The sequence below is a fragment of the Sinohyriopsis cumingii genome, chromosome 2 (genome assembly GCF_028554795.1).
Source record: "Sinohyriopsis cumingii isolate HCF-2022 chromosome 2, ASM2855479v2, whole genome shotgun sequence".
In the NCBI taxonomy this organism is placed as follows: Eukaryota; Metazoa; Mollusca; class Bivalvia; order Unionida; family Unionidae; genus Sinohyriopsis; species Sinohyriopsis cumingii.
The window spans coordinates 136,996,400-137,014,792 of NC_142962.1; the positions used below are offsets into that span (position 1 = coordinate 136,996,400).

Consider the following 18,393-nt stretch of genomic DNA (forward strand, 5'->3'; position numbering starts at 1 on the left):
ATCACACGCTGCACACCTTCCTTCGGTACGATCACTACCTCAGAGTCAGGTTTTGTCCGTGTGTAGTGCTATATATGTTTTCAGTGTTGTTATTGGTCATGTTTTGTATTGGACAACTTTACTTAGGTAAAATTCTCTGAGTTTGTTTTCCTTATTTAAGAGGACAATTGTATAATTTTGTATTTTAGGTTGCCAAAGAAGTGTATTTTTTAGTAATTAATTTTTTAAAATATATTTGTTTGATTGTTTTGCGTGTGTGTATGTAAATGAGGGGGCATTCAGTTTATTGGGGTCGTTTGGTTGCTTCAGTTTTTTTTAATCCTCACTTATATGCGATGCGAAATTGCAGACAAATACACGTACGCTCTTCGTGTATAAAACTGTTTTTTATAAAAAAAAAATTTAATTTAGAAAGTTCCCCTACACGAGACAGAAGGATGTTTAAACCATTTTTTTAAACCTTATTTCCGAACGTGTGTGGTTAGCATATCACTGTTTATAAAACGGTTTTAAACGGTTGTTAGTTAAGGACGTTCTCGCATATGCCTGCGAGGACGTTTACGCAGTTATTGACGTTACTGTTTCAGAACCCTCAAAAGCTAGTAATGTGTAAAGTAAGCGGTTGTTTACAGATGTAAAGCTGAAGACAGAAATGACACAGATATCTTGTATCACAATTTCCTCTAAAATTTCAACATTTTTATAAGTTTACAATGAAAAAGAATGAACATTACTTTTTTGTAAAGTGCATGCATTTACGTTGATCATCACATACTAAACTCCAGTCGAACTTGCTATACGGGCATTGACTTTGATTACGAAATATATTCAGTGTATCGTCTGATGTTTGATGATTATAGTCCATATACTGATGGTGACATACATGTCCTTACAAGATTAAGGTTGCAGTTTCATTGCATGGTAGCCAGTATAGACCAAAAGTTACAAAATATTGCTTAAGACCACACTTCGCTTACGTAAAAAAAGAATATAACAACAATTAAACTTTCTTGAAGTCAGTAATATTTCAGTAGTAATATTAATAATAGTTGTTATATATTTACATTTTTTTGCCCACATTGCATTTAAAATTCATATAAAGTTAAATAATAATTGCTTTCAATTTGTAATGCTGTTATTCATGGACTTACATTTGAATTACATTTGTGTGTTCGATTTTATCATTGGATCCTTTCGTTTATTGTGGAAATATTATACCAGTACACGCGTCGAGATTTCTTCTCATAGGTAAGTTGTAGTTTATGTTTATTATAATACATTCGTGCTTACCATACGTAAGTTAGGCAAATACCGCGATAATATAGAGTTGTTCCCCCATGGTACGTTAATCTGGGTCAGCTGTTATATGCTATTTTATTTGCATTTGCGAACTTCACTGAATTTTACATGGAATATAAAGAGGGAAAGTCGTGTGAAACTTTATCAATTATAAGTAAGCAGCAATAGCAAAACAATTGTAATATGCATCGATAAGAACATTAAGTACCGTGATAATGCAGAGTTCCGGACTATCCTTTGAAGTTTCAATACTATATTGGTTTGAAAGATGGAAGAAAATTTGTCTGGACAGATTTTGATATAAGGAGAGATGTGTTTATATATTCATACATACCGAAGCATCTTCAATGATAACACAACAAATCAATAATGCGTTTTAACAGCCCAACACAAAAGTCTGGTTTGAACAAGATTAAAAAATTATTGACTTATGCCTGAATCGAATCCCATATGAACACGTGCTTTTGTTTACCGGTGAATACGAACTTTTCTCATTACCTACTTTATTTGAATACTCACTTATCATTGGTCGGTATATTTTTACCTTCAGACTCAGCACGTTTTGGAGTCATGGCGGTTCTTGTCAAACCGGTTCTACTACTACGCCTGAATGACTTGGGATTTGTTTGGTCTTTGAAATGCAAAGGAGCGGCGCGGTGTTTCATTAATAAAACACTGGCGAACATCAAACAGTACTATCTAGCCAAGCGCACAAGGTGTGGTAGTGGCATACGGGAACATTCAGTATTCAATCATCTCGAATTCTTCCGATCAGAAAGACATAGGGTTGTATATTAGATATAACAACTAACGAGGAATATTAGTTATTGCAGAAAATATCAGGTAAGTTGTTTCGTGAAAATGCATGCTATATCCAGTGTCTGATGGTTTGAGCGTATTCGTTATCAGATGCCACCCTATTTGTTATTATTAGTATGTAACTGGCAGACTTCAGTATCGTTTGATTTGTGTTGATCTGTCTTTGTAAGCACATGCAATGTTTCTGCAATATATAATTTTATTACATATAAAGAATATATAATCGTTAGTTATTAGTTTTGAAAAGCAGTTGTCATCTATCCAGAAAACTAAATGGTTTTACATTTTTATGTATAAATGACATTTGTTTGTCCAGAGTAATTTATGAAATTTACATCGTTTTGGTATAAATTACATTTGTTAAAAAGTGACAACTTATACATATAAAGCAATTTTAATAACTTTTTGTGTGCATAAGACTAAGTCATGGTAGCAAGATTTATATATATATATATATATATATATATATATATATATATATATATATATATATATATATATATAAACTCAGTTGAGAATGAAATGTTTTGTCTACATGTGCAAACATGCTCAAGTGCTACTCCCCATTCTAAATCACACCTTTGTTGGCAGAAAAACAAATTACAGTTTAAAAATGAAAATTTGAAGGAAAAAACTTAATCTTTGATTAAAATGTCTTAGAATGAGACAGTTTTATCAAGCTAGGCAAAAAGATTTATTTCAGTAATGTGTTACTTGCATTACTGGAAAGTTTCATTGTTGATTTTTAATGTGTGGATAGGGAGTGAAGTTTATTGATGAAAAAATGTATATTTGTCTTTTGGAGTAGCTTCATAAAGATTAAGTTATGGGTTTGTCAGTATACTGTGTGGAGCATATGATGGATTTTAACAGCTATGGTATGTTCTAGACTCGTGCAATGATTGGGAAAGTACAGGTATTTAAAAGCATCATTGATCACAAAATGTTTTAAAATATAGTGAATGTTTTCATAAATGTTCACAGATTATACTAGTAATATAATAAATTTCATTGGTTCATAATGTGGTCACCTGGCTGGTCATTTTGCTCAATATATGGAGCTGACAAAATTGTGCAGACTTAGTGCTGCACATGGATGTATTTGCATATTTTTATTGAAACTATGCAATTATGCCAATTCTCAGATGGATGCAAGTGATGCTAAAATTTTCTCATTTTACATAATTTAAAAGTGTGAAACTTTAAATAGTTCTTGAATTTTTGTTCTTACTGAACTTTACTTCATATTACCCATATCTTTTGCCACCCATTTAGTAGTTTGCACTGTTGTGTCATTGTTCAAGGGTGAAATTATGAAATGATTTCACAGATTTATTCACTTAATTGGTGACTTAATAAATATAAGTGACTTTTAAATCTGGTAATCACACTTCCCACCCCCAATATTTTTAAAAGTAGTGTTGATATTGGATTAAGCTGTTTATTTTTCAGCTCAGAATCCACTCTATCAATAATATTCATTAAAGTTCCGTATATACTTCTTACCTATCAATCCTCTTTATTCTCACTAATATAAAGCCACAATATGTGTCCTCCACCCCACCCAGATATCTACTGATATCTCTGCCTCACCACATCACAAGCCCATCTCTTGTAGATAGAACATAATGTTCTGCAGTCATGTAATCCTTGACTTTCCCTTTTCCTTTCACCCAGTGTCACCAATCTCGGTGCATCTTCTGGCACTACTTTGGAGAGGAACACACTGGACAATCCCCTGCCATCTTACATGACATAAATTGGTTGTTGTTGTTGTTCTAGGGTTTAACGCCATTTTTCAGCACATGATAGGCTATACATGGTGGCCAGTATAACTGGTGGATGAAGAACCCTGGAAAACCCAGGGAAGGACCACCAATCCACAAGAAGCTACTGGCAGGCTTTGCCACGTACCCACGCTACCTAAGCCTTGGACTCGAACCCACTCAGACAGAGGTGAGATGGCAGTGATCCAGAACAGTGAGTGCTTTAGACCACTCGGCCACTCGGGGCCCACATAAATTGGTCTAAATTAGTTAGAAAAAGTTACCCTTATGGTGTGTTGCAGTTTTTCGGGGGTGGGGTGATAAGGTGTCATCATTTGATGAAGCAATGCAATTTAATTGGATGCTCCAACTCTATAGGAAATTGTAATTATCATGAAATCAAGTATTTCCGCAAGACAGTAATCTGTGATAGGACCACTACAGATTGCTGTCAGCTCAGTTGTTTTCACTAAACATTTGTTTCATCATATCATCATTTGATGGTTCCATTTTCCAGATGTGTCCTTTTTTAAGAGAACTACTTACATTATATCCATTAATTGTTAGCTCCACTGGTCACAGGTCAGAAGAATATATGCAAGGCTTAGTGTCTTTTGACCATCCATCTTTAGTGCATGTTTGCTATTGTTACTTTTTCTGAACTGATTGGAGGTTTGCCATGAAACTTCACACACATATACATGTACATTCAGTCTAAGATGTAGTTTTCCTAAATGGGGACACTATGACATTTAATATGGTCATCTGGGTAGCCATCTTGAAAATCTTGTTATAGCTACTTAGATTGTTATATCAACATTACAATTTCAAGATCTGGTTTCAAATATGACAACCTTAGAAGCCATGTAGTAATCTAGTTACATATACTAGTCCTGAATAGAAAGTTATATTGACATGAGATTTTCACAGAAGTCTTCTTACAGTGCTTTATTGGACTTAAAAGAAAATGGTACAGCTGTCAAATCTAATACGACCACCATGACTGCAGCATGAAAATATTCTTATTGCTACTCTTCAGAATGGATGATCATATGCATGTGGAGTTTCCATGACAGGACTTCTTGTGATGTCTGCTTGATCTTGACTAAAATTGTTGCCTATCTGACATCTAGTATTGCCACGAGGCAGCCATCATTATTCTAATGGAAAGTCATATCGAGCTGGAGTGTTTACCTTAAGACTTCATATAAAGTCTAGTTTGTCCTAAATGAAACGGTACTGATCTGATCTCTGATATGGCCATCATGGCAGCAGTCTTGAAAATTTTGTTATTCAAACTTAGATTGTCATATCAGTATTGAGTTTTCACCAAATGACTTCATATAATGTCTTGTTAGTGTTAAACTTAAAAATGGTGCTAATCTATCTGATCTGTTTTTAGATTAAAGTCTTCAGTGAAATCAGATTTTGTAGAATTATTTAGTGTTGTTCTGATTATCGATTATAATCGATCATCATTTTGTTAACCAAAAAGATAATTGATTGTGAAACTCGATAATTGTTTGGGTAAAGGGAGACTACTTATTTTTAGCTGCATGCAAAACACAAAGGTTAGTAAAACTCTTGTGTAAATGGTAAGCTAAAGAGGGCTTCCAATCCACTAAAGTTGATCTGCATTATTTATTATCTTCACAAGTTTCAAATACAAAACCATACATATTCCGTAGGTACAAACTTTCATATTTTGAATAGTCATGATTATATGATTAAGCTGTTAAATTGTTGAGTTAGTCAATTTAAACAAATTCTCATGATTTGCTTCAGTTAAAATGTAAAATTTTCTTTGCAGCATTTGTAAATAATGACAAAGAAGAAAACCATGTCCTTCTGTACTTTAAATTATAAGCATATCACATGGGAATGAAAGGGTTTGGAGGGATTGCAACAGTATCTCAATTACATAAGAATGGTCAGCCATAAAAAGTTGCATTCATTTATCAAAGTTGTAGAATAAAAATAACACATTTGAAAGATATCAGGTAAGAGATTACTCCTGTACATTTATTAATATTTTGAACTCTTGAGCAAGATATAACTCATAACAAACAAAAATTAAAAGTCTCTTGTAGTTACCAGCTTTAATTGATTATCCGTTGGTAAAGTTTGATTTGATTATGAAATTCTGACTGATTCCCATCACTGTTCACTAGAAATATTGAAGGTCTTTTTAATAGCCTGTATGCTATGCTGTTCATCGTAGGTTAGGTGGTTATTGCCTATTTCTTTAGCAACGTTAATGAAGAAATCATTGAAGACCTCTGCTACAGAAGCCGGATCAAGGATAATATCATCTTGATATTGAATATTGAGTTCTGTGATAAAATACCTTTTGTTTTACCAGGACAGCTTTGACATGGCTTGTTACCAGAACTTGGGGTTTTGAGTTGCTAAATAAGATACCATGTAGTAATCAATCCTATCAGGGCAGTTCCATCTCTGGCAGGGGTGAATTTAATGTTTGTTTTGGTTGAAAAGAAGTAGTAAAACAGATAAAATAAACAGGATCATACTGACTGCTGCTCATCACACTATGACCAACAATGAAAAAAACTTCTTCTATAGCAAAACTTAATTTTTTTCTGCTACAAGATAGTTTCACAAGTGGAGATTGTCTGCAGTTGTGGCAGTTATTTTTGGTTAAAAAGATTTACATTCATTTGGAAACTCAAAGATTTTCCAACACCATTTCTTGAATCACCCAAATTCTGAAATAAAAATTAATTTAGTTTTTTATAATAACTTTGAGCCTCCCACATTCATCAAGTAAAGGATGTACATATTAATTGTATATAATATATATTGTCATAGGTTAATTATGTCTCAGCTAAATGCCCATGACAGTAGTTTATCAGCCTTGTTACAGTTTTCAAGGACAGGTGACCAGATAATTCAGTACTTTGTTGACCAGAGCTTGCCATGGTTATGTGGCACAGTGACCAAGGCAGATAATATAGTAAAGTAGATACTGTTTCCTATATATTTTTTCTTTATTCCCTAAGAATTTTTTTTGTCAAGAACATGGAAAAGACACTCCAGTGTTTTTATCAGTTAACAATTTTCATTGAAGTATTGAAAACAAAAGCCAAGAACAAGATCTTGACATATACAGGGTTAGAGAAATTCAGGAGGCCAAAGTTACTGGAATGTTTTACTCCTTTATTGAGGTGATGATTTTTTATGTATAATTTCTACATCCAGATAAGTGTAAAATGGTGATATATCTATTTGCAAATGCAAAGTATTGAAAATTTAAAAAGAATGCACAGATATGTATCATGGGTCATATTCAATTATTATTGAACAAATAGAAAAGGGGCAGTTATTCATGTTATTTTAGTGTGAACCTAGTACAAAAGGTATTTCTCTTCTCACATATTTTTTTTTTCTTTCTCTCTTTGCTTGAGACATTTAAAACATTTACAAAAAATTAAAAAGGTCATGTATGTATGTATGTATGTATGTATGTTGGGTTTAATGTCACATCAGCACAATCCTGGCTTTAGAGTACAAACAGTTATGAGAATAATTGCACATAAAAAAATGGGGACCATGGTTTCAGTTTTGACCCACTAATCTGGCAAAGATGATGCAGAGGACAAATGGTCTTGGAATTCGACAAGATGGACTTCTTCATAGTAGTCTGGTCTTGGAATTGTTGTCTCCTGTATAAAATACATTTCTGAGACAGAAAATCTTATCTTGAAAGACCACAACAATCACTTGCCTTGAGAGACCTGATTCTTAGTGGACAGATTTATTAGTTATATAGTGTTATCACCTGTCACAAGTGAGAGACCACTGACAAAGTTCATTTTTAGCAGCAATTATATACCAGTGGTCCATCTTATTTTAATTTTTTTTGGGTGCAAGAAAGTTCCATCCAAGGTTCCCATGGACCCAAGAAAATAAAGATAAAATATCATTGTTGCTCATCTTAGACTGAGTTAGTACATCCCAAGCTTAAATTTATTGCTGACAGAAATGTCTTCCTGAGTTTGATTGAGCAACTTGGTGGTATTCCTGGTCATATGGTGACCATGTGCAAGAGAGGAACTATTCTGACCCATTCTCCTGAAGAAGGCATCAAAGGTCAAGTTTTATAAAATACAAAATTTAATTATAGAACATTTTTAAATGTAGTAATAACAAGATGACATGTTATATGTCTAATAATTTTCATGTTATATGACCTGGATTACAAAGGGGAAGAGGAATTGAATCCTAAGGAATAACACTACAGTTCTTCAGATTAAATACTACCATGTATTGAGTGCATAAGTACTTGTGATGGCAAGCCATCAGAATTACTGAGATTGCTCTTAATGTATACTTGCAGTCAGTGCATACTGTACCTTTTGTACTACAGATTTGTTTGTACTTTTTGGTGCTAGTGAGAACTACTGTATCTACTTGCCTATAAGTGAAGTCCAACTGCAAACCACAAAAGACCTGGATCTGCTTTCAAAAAATGTGCCAGCAGATTTGTGGCAGGTCATGATCTTTGTTGTTTGCAGTTTGAGTCAACTTATAAGCTAGTACATATGGTTTAATGAGAATTACTTTCACTTTCATGGCACAGCATGGCAGTACAAAGGAACAGGAATGATAACTGGAATATCAAGTTTTTCAATCACATCTCTTGTGGTGTCTCTAGGCAAATAACTCAAAGCAATCAAATTTAGGTGTATTCCTACAGTTAATGTTTAAGCTTTTATCTTTTGTTTTATGGAAAAGGCAGATTCAGTCAGTATAATTGTGGCTAAGGTGGAGCAAGGGAATTGTATTGGTTTTCAAAACAGATGCCATACTTCTCACAGTGTATTAGCCAGTAGTCCTACAACGTAAGACACATCATCCGATATTTTTGTTCTGGGGGGTGATAGTACTAAAATAAAAACAACATATGCTATGTCTTACATTGTAGGACTATGTTAGTCTCCTGCCATAGAGCAATGCCACTGCCATAATTCTGTAAATTTGGCAGTAAAATGCTACATAGAGAAATCCTTAAGGTTTGATAAGTTCATCACGCTTTGTTTACATCCCAGTTTGCTCCAGTATTTTCCCTACAGTGGTTTTTGTTCAGGGATTTGGAGATTTCGCCTAATTTATTGGCAAAAAATGTCCAAGATTTGTCTCTTGGAGAGATGGACCTTATGGCTAACAATATTACATCATGCAGCAGACGTCACAATATACTGATGGTGTCACAATGATGAACTGCCATGGATAGTTTTATTTTTTCATCTTCATTAACTATCCCATGCAACTTAACATAATAGCATTTTGGGAGTGGACATATGTGAGTTTTAAATTTTCAAATGGTTGAAAACAATAGTCCTTGAAAACCAGTTTGATTGGATTGCAGTGAATGATAAGAGAAATAAAATAGGTTATAGTCGACATGACAGCTTGTGCACTAATGCACAGAAACAATGAACATGGGTTTAGATTACCCATTTCATTTAAATATTTCAAGAGTATAAACTGTGATGAGCTTAAACAAAAGGCATTTTTTCTCATTTATCATGCATATCGAGTACTGGAATGTTATTTAATTTTTTTTAATTATTAGTTTTTGAAATATTGAAAGTTTGAATTTAGCAAGAAATGTTTCTTTGTTAAATAATTGTATCTGAGTTTAAGAGTATTCCAATTTTTTAAGGTTCTCATATCTTTTTATGTGTGCCCAATAGTTTTATTTGAATATATCACAGAACGTAGAAATATTCAGATTAGTTAGACACCATGTCTTAAGTATCAAAAGCTGGAAGCCCCTTTAGTTTCCATCAGTGTTTTCTTTCATTTCAGATATTTGCAGGAGCTGTTTGCTCCAGATACTTGGAAGATGGGGTGGTCCTTTTTCCTCCTTACCTTTGTGCTTCTGCTGCCTGTTGCCAGAGCCCAGGGTAAGTTTCTGCTTGTATGCTGTCCAGTGTTTGTTATCACATGCATTTTTGGAAAGATGATTTATGGTACATGGTGACACCTAGGGTTCAACTTCAGATACATTTTAACCTTTTGTAACCAAAGTTACTCTTTCATGGGGTCTTGAGATGAATATTTGTAATCTGACAAAGCTAGGTCATCGTGACGTGCTTTCCAGTGTGTAATACAATTTTCATATATTTTGCAATACTGTACTTGGTTTACTGTTGTAACAGGCTCATTTTCAGAGAGATGTATAGCATAAAAGTACAGTTCAAACAAGTTACATATATCCATTTCTGTCTTTTGATGCCAGATGATGAAGAACAACATTTCCTCTAAACGAAAACTAAATTGATCAGAAATTGTTTAGTGTTCAGACAATGTATAAGTGGGAACAGTTGAAATTAATGCTTTAAGAACAGTGTGATTTCAATATAGAATTGACTTTAAATGGAAAAAGTTGTAGGTACCTGTTTCTTACATGTAGCACCCATTATTATTACTTATTGTAGATTTATGATTGTCATATATAAGTTAATTAGTGATAGTAAATATGCTGGCATGGACATGTATATGCCGTAATTAGATTTAAGGATCAGTGGCAAATGCAAGATATTGTAGACAGTTTACTTTATGTTGCCAATTTGTGATACCTCTGAGTATCATAGTAGGACCGTCTTGAATGTAGAATTTGGTGTTAAAACAAGTTTGAAAATTTCTGCATGTCCAGTAAATTTCTGTTATTGACCCAAAATTGGAACCCACCATGAGACCTGCTAATGGAAGGTGTCACACATGTTACCGCACTTATTTAATCTTTTTCGAGATAAGCAAATAAATGATATCAGGCTATTTCCTTTTCTTATCATGATTTGTAGTTTGATTGATAAATCAGTCCTCAAACCTGTAATAGTATTGTTGGGTACCAGATGTAGTTCTTGTTGTCTGTTTGCTTTCTAGTAGTTGGCCACCTGACCAGAAACTTGTCTATATTTAATGGTTATCTAAGTTTACATCATTATGGCTCACATTATCATTAATACGATGCTATTATCCCTGTCTCTAAAATGTCAGATCAAAAAGTTTTGACATAAAAGCCAGTATAGCATGCAACAACAGATGGGATTGGTTTGATTCTTTTACATGCCATATTCTTTGTAGCTAAAGCTGGCTAACAGAAACAGTTGTTACTTGCTATAGTCTGATTGATCATTTCTTCCACAGACTGATGGAAATTGTATTACTAGATATTGTGAATTTAGCATGTCAAGTCAAAGATGAAAGATACTGCCAAAATATGTTGGTGTGCTGACATAAGATGAGCATTTGCAAGTCTTGTTTCTGTAAGGGCTATTAGTATGGACTGGTATTACTTTTTCATATAATAAATCAGTGTGGCATCTTACCTGTAGAAATCACCCACTACTCTAATACAGAAATATATGGAGATAATTGGGGCTCCCTGCTAAAGGTACCCAGAGGGGTAATTTAATGATTAAATATTAGTCATTGAAAAAAATATTATTTTGAACATGATCATTTGTTCAAGGTGTTCGCCCTACCCCCTGACAGTGGCTTTTTCTAACCCTTCGTTTAAGGTAAGATGATTGCAAAAGATATTTTACCACAAAAAATTTGTTTTATTTGTTTAATTGGTAATACAGTATACTATTGTGAAGGAATTTGTTTCCCCAATTATTATGATAGGAATTTGATGTTGGTTGTCAGTTGGTCATAAAAGTTGTGCATTCGTGATGACTCCCATTAGACTTGTTGATGGGGAAACTCTTTGGATTTAAAAAAGTGAGAGCATTCTGTCCTACCCTAAATCATAGTATCTAGGAAGTATCACTCCATTATGATAATGCGGTTGATGTTACATTGCTGGGGTGTGTGAGGTAATTGAGTCTGTAACTATATCTGTAAAGAAGAGACACAACACTGAATTTCTGCAGTTGTGGACATGCTTTAAAGTTAAACAATACTGGTATTGTTTATATAAATTACAAAAGTGAATGTTTCAGTGGCCTAAGTGGCGAGAGTGTCCACCAAGTCGTACCAAAGGCGTATAAAAATGGTACTTACGGCTGCCATCCTATGTGTTCAGCAATTAAGAGGTTAGAGTTCGCAGACTGGTCGGCCTAGTTTCATGATAATGTTTCTGGGTGGGACATGTTTCTACATGTCAGCAACATGATACCTCAGTGGTAGACATGACTTTAAACTTCCACACTGCAAAACATCATAGCTATGACTGAAAAATTGTTAAAACTAAATTAATAAATAAAATCTCCCTTTCACACACACACACACACACATGTGCGTGATTGTATATTTTAGATAGAAAATTAAACATTAAATTATTATACTTAATCAGGACTTGCCAATTTCGTGCAATGCTAAATCTTCTATCTTTTAAAACTTGATGTAAATGTTCAAATATCCAATTTGCCAAAGTTTGTGAAAATATACTGGTACTTTAGTTTAGAAGGAAGCCAATCATTTACAATATTAAATTTGATGTTGAAATTACAAAGTATATGAATATTATTACAAATGTTGAAACAATCCATATCACACTATATTGGACAATTTCACACTTTAGAAACAATAAAAACACTTTGTTTGAACAAGTAATTAGCAAACTCTGTGATTTGCAAAAGTAATTGTTTCTTAGCTGTAAAGAAGAGACAGAACTTTGAATGTCTGGAGATGAGGTCATGCATACCCTACCTTGGTGCAACATGCAATACATGCTATAGCAGCTAATACATGGTACACTGTGACCCACTATAACATGGTAGTTGGGAGCCATAGAACCTGACCGTGTTATAGACCAAACCATGTTACAAGCAACCAAGTCGGTTACCTCCAAAAATTTGTGTGTGGGGGGGTGTAGGTAAAAAAATATATGCTTCATTGGCACAGTTACCGTCTTAAATCGATGCATATTAAATGAGAAATACACCTGTAGTGAAAACAGAGATGACATAATATTTTACTTTATTCAGAGAACCCACACTTTGGTACATATACATGTATACTGTTTATATATACATGTCTTATGTATATCATAAATAGAGTATCAACACTGTACTCACCTGCGAATCTTATCACATACATTGAGTCCACAATACAAGTAATTCCATCAAAAATAATGCACATGCACAGATTTAAAATATTCAATAATTTTTTTCACAGTCATATAGGTCTGATTTCAGTGTAAAGATATAGTACATTCACATAACAAATGATGAAGCACATTTACTTTTCAGTATGCCCCAAGTCGGTAAAGGTTTGCATTTTAAGCCACCATTGGTAGCGTTCATAAGCATAAACGTTTTTCCTGCAAAAAGGAAACTTTCACTGCACTGTAAAAGTGTTCCATTCACATTGGAAATGAAACAATCCATCTGATTCTATTGCTTTTATTTAAATTTGGTACTGACTTCCTTTGAAGAAAGGGTCTTTGTTTTTATTAAAGATTGTAGTTGGCTTTCTTTGAAGGGTGCATGCGTTTTTGAAGTCACCGCTAAAGGACAGCTTTGGAGAACCAAACAAATGCCTGTTTCTTATTGTGGCAGCAACATCAAATAATTGTATTGCTTGATTGAGACTGATTTTTTTTCTTCCATTTGCTTAGTACTTTTTTCATGACAATTGGTGCTTCAAAGGTAATCTGTTTTCTTTGAAATTTCAGCAAACTATTTTATCAGGGTACATTTTTAAAAAGGAATTGGCTGTCATTTTTGGTTGATTGAAATTACTGTTCCCGCCTGCTTATTGAATAGACCAACTAGTAATAACATGTTTGTTTTTGTTGTTTTTTTGTCATTTATTTTACATCTGTGGTAGCAGAGTGATCCTGCCTTCCACTCAAGCATCATAAACGGACGATAGCGATGTAGGTATTATGGTCTGATGACAGGGATTACTACAGAAAATTTGAGTGTTCTGAAGGATTTAATTCTTAGTGAAAAGAGAAGGAATTTTTCTTACCATCCACACTTACCAGATATTTAAAAAAAAAAGTGGATATCTCACAGCATACAGTACTCTTGCTAGATGTCAACATAAGCGGATTATGATATAACAATACACTGTTAAGATGGTTTGTCAATATGGACAGAGAATTTGTTCATGTAACAATATATAAATCTCAGTGTATTTTATATCAAGTTTGCAGCTTCCTTTCATGGGGCCTCTGAATTTCTCCACTTCAAACCACTGGTTGTATATACAGTTTTATACAGACAACAATGTCGCCAACAAAAACAAGATCGCCAAATGGTATATTTTGCCACCAGTAAGGAAATAAAACCACAATTTGTGACATTGATGAAGCCCAGCGCGATCCCAGAAAAAACTTTTACACATTATTTTTCATGCTTTTAAGAAGATAAAGCTATTTTTGTATATTAGAAAAATACATATAAAATTTCAGGAGCCATGCCACGTATTATTCATACATGATCTCTTCCCCAAAATGATAATAAACTTTTTTTTTTTTTCTTAATACTTTTAAGAAAGATTTTTTTTTATGTACAAGAAAATACATGTAGATATGATTCTGGGAGCCACGACCGTGCTATATCCGAATTCATATTATAATGGATCATGCTATAGTGGGGTCACGCTGTATTACCTTACTAATGTAACCTGCTTGAACATTCTCTATAATCTATTTTTGATATATATTTGTACAAGACAAAGAGGAAAAAAGTATCTTAGCATTCACCTACTTTGTATATTCTACTTTCATGGAAAATTTCACTTGTAATAATATTCCAGTACAAGTTTCAGAAGCTATATAAATAATTAATACTCTATTGCCTTCTTTCCGACATTTCTAAAACTTTGAAAAGCAGAATTAGGCATTCTGATTGATATGTGATTATATATATATATATATATATATATATATATATATATATATATATATATATATATATATATATATATATATAATTGTTTGTATTTTGTCATCTTCAGCACCATGCACCATGGCTTCTACCATCACTGTAACACTTGACGAAGGAAATGTGACAGGTATGGACTATCCTGAGCCTTTCAAATTATAGTAAAGATTGTTTGTTATGTTCTCGGATATGACGCTTTATCTTTTATAATGTCTTGAGTTCAAGTTCCTTTGTCAGATTCCTGACTAATATGTATTCCAAAGTCTTTGTTATAATGTTCCATTGTTACAAGATTTAATTGGTTTATAGCATTTAATTTATGTGGTCTGCCAGAGAAAATTAGCTCAGTTATTACATTTTTATCACCTGAAGTGCAGAAGCCAGAGAAACAATGGTAGCCATTGCTAAAAAAAACAACATTTGATAGCATGACACCTGGCATCCCACCAATTTCATATGTCCCCTCCTGTATTCTAAGTCCATTATGATTGTTGGGGAAACAAAATCTAATTTGCCTGAGAAAACTTTGATCTCGTGATGAAATTTAGCATTATATTTTCAAATTGTTGAAAGACATTTAGTAAAGTATTAATATGTATCTCCACATATGCCCCTTACCTTTATGACGGTCATCTACTTGCTGTCAAAAACTGTAAACATCACTATACAATTTGAAGTATTTGACTTATGAATGGGGAACGGATTGCATGGGCTACTTAATTAGTGCTCACATGGTTTTAATATATATGTAATTCTACTGGTGGTAGGACAGAAATACCAGTACTACTTTTAGGTTTGTCTACCACACATACCATTTTGTAGTTCATATCAGCCACTTTAGAAAACCAACAGGATTAAAAAATAAATTGAAGAAAAAAAGCGTATTTCCATTTATTCTACCAATGCATTACAGAAACCAGCCAGAACCAGTCTACTTGGTACTGGAACTATTCCATCAATCATTGCAACCATTGCAATTATATGTGCCAGAGTAATAGGCTAACATATGTACACAACAAGCTGTTAATTGATTACCTTATTGTTGTTGTTGTTGATAGACTATACATGGCAGCCAATGGTGGAGGAAGAACCCAGGAAAAACCTGGAAAGAACCTTACTGTTGCAATCTGAAGAGTTTAGGGCCAAAAAAAGAATAATGACAGATATCTGAGATTTGTGTTGCACTTCATAAATGTTGGATATCATCGAAAGGTCAATTAAAATTCCCTTTTAATAGAAGTATTAGTGTTAGAGTATAATCGCAGTGCTGGGATAATAGACTGATTAAAAGTTATTACAGCATTCTGTAAATTTTTTGGAAAGGTCAGCACAATACCAGTTTGACCTTCCTACATAGCCTGTGTTCAGCGATGGAATTAAATTCTATGAAAAACACATGAGAGTTCATCTACATTAAAAATTGATTACTCTCATTTCAAACAAGGATGGGAAAAGAATTCATAACTGTCATTGGTCATTCTCTTGCTTGATTCATGTTGATTATAATTCTGTCAGCTGGGCAGAATACATTATCTTAGAAATCCTTTTACAGCAAATGAGATTTTGAGCAGCACCAGCCCATACCAAGCTTCCCTTCCAGTGACAGGATCATTAGGTGCCGCTAATGGGATAACATTAATAATGACTAGTGACAACCCATTAGCCCCAAATCCTAACAACACTTTCAGAATTGAGGATGTTGGGACAGGGACCAGGATTCGTCTCATAACTTCAGTGGACAGAGATGTAAGTTAATTTAAAATGAGGAAGAGATTTCATTAAATTCTACTTGTACTCAAACTAAAATTGAATAGACATCTCTCAGATTTAGGTAAAGAATTCTTTAATGATATATGACAGTCTAATGAGGTTTCATTTCTTCTACTTGAATATATGTACTGTTCTTTATTTCTCTGCCACCAGCAACATTCAGGTAATAAAGTGGACAGGAATGTAAGTTAATTTTAATATCATGAAGAGATATGCATTAAATTCTACTCGAACATAAATTAAAGAGACATCCCTCAGTTTCAGATAAGTATTCTTTGATGATCAGTGACAGTTTAATGGAGTTTTCATTTCTTAACATTTCAGTATATATAACTATTCAATATTTTTATTTCTGAACATAATTATTTTCTTCCTGTATCATTCAGGTGATAAAACATTTGTGTCCATTTTATTGATATTTTATAACCTGCTCTAAAATGGTCATATATTATTGAGTATGCTTCTATTGTGAAGCTTGTTGAATTCTTTGTTTTTTACACATTGAGAAAATAAATCATACAGAATAGAATTGGGGTTATATATATTGCAAGGAAATTGTTTTGATAAAATAGATTTTAGTATGTTCCATGTAATATCCATAAATTTCTATGTATTGTACAAGAGATAAGGAAGGAGAATCAATTACAGAAGTAAAATATCAAATTAATATGAAATAGAAATTTAAGATGTGATTTTACAAGTATTCAATGGATTCAATTCATAATTCACTATTTTAGTAGAAACATTTTTAGATCCTCATGTCCGCTTGTGACAAGGTCATTGATATAAAAATAGTTATTAGGTTTCATTCCCATAAACAAATACTGGAGCTTAAAGCGTTAATGTTTGATAATTTCCTCGTCATTTCTTGTAAATCTATTTATGAAACATTCGTTGTCTTTCATTTCAGGGTCCTGCTTTTACGAATTTGGATGACACTGAGATCATATCATTTCAGCTGAAGTGTACCTCCAATGCTGATACGTCTACGGTAATTGAATAAGTGTAGAAAATAAGTTCCTAAATGCATTTGTTTTAGTTATTTTGATTTTGAATGATGTTAACTCTTTGACTTGTGTGCTTGCAGGGTGCCATTTCTTTTTAAGTCCAAACTAATGATGAATAAACAGTGCAAAATATACCATACAAAAGTTGTAAACTTTCTCTTTGAAACAAAATATTTAATGATTTGTTATTTTAAGGTGTTGTGTCTTAGCAAGTCCAGAGTAAAGACTAAATAAGCAGTGCAAAATAAATAGTTGTTAACTTGTCTTTGAAAGCAACAAATTCCATGATTTGATGCATATATGTGTGTCCTTTAGTTTCTAATTGTACTGAAATTTGAAGTTTTTTTTTGTCCTTGTAATCTGAACCCATTTAAAATTAGTTTGTAAATTTTTAATAGAGTACTTAATTTAGCAGAGCATTATATTTGTAGTTCTCATTATAACCACTGACACTTTTCTTGATCGAAATGCATTGGCCTGAAGCATATATGCCAACCATTATACTTTTGGCATAATCATTACGCTTTTTTTTCACTAAATTACACTTTATGTGTAAATGTATTCAGATCATGTGTTTTTGATATATCCCCATCCACCCCCAAGATTAATGATTTGTTTTCTCATTTTTATTAACATTCCATTAACCTTTCAGACTGTATTCTAGAAAAGACGGCTTCTATGTAACTATGACATAAGAGTATGCTTGTCCATAGACTTGCATGCACTTTCCTAACAGTATTATGTTCTGTTTATAGCAGCTGCCCTATTTCCAAGAAACCATCTGGTTTCTACTTTCAAACTTCTGACCATAGTTTCTATTTATAGCTGCTGTATGGCTTAGCTAGGAGAGAACAGGCTAGT

General features: G+C 33.2%; 1 protein-coding gene across 1 annotated transcript in view; it reads left to right on the plus strand.

Annotated features, from left to right (window-relative positions):
- The first annotated feature begins 1,989 nt into the window (after nt 1–1,989).
- The window catches only part of LOC149805912 (uncharacterized), a 273,589-nt gene continuing 257,185 nt past the window's right edge, over nt 1,990–18,393 (plus strand). The window contains exons 1-5 of the mRNA XM_089934933.1: nt 1,990–2,142; nt 9,717–9,814; nt 14,829–14,885; nt 16,308–16,501; nt 17,436–17,516. Of these exons, the coding sequence (XP_089791059.1) occupies nt 9,754–9,814; nt 14,829–14,885; nt 16,308–16,501; nt 17,436–17,516 (393 nt within the window). The 5' untranslated portion in view covers nt 1,990–2,142; nt 9,717–9,753. The remainder of the gene's footprint in view (nt 2,143–9,716; nt 9,815–14,828; nt 14,886–16,307; nt 16,502–17,435; nt 17,517–18,393) is intronic.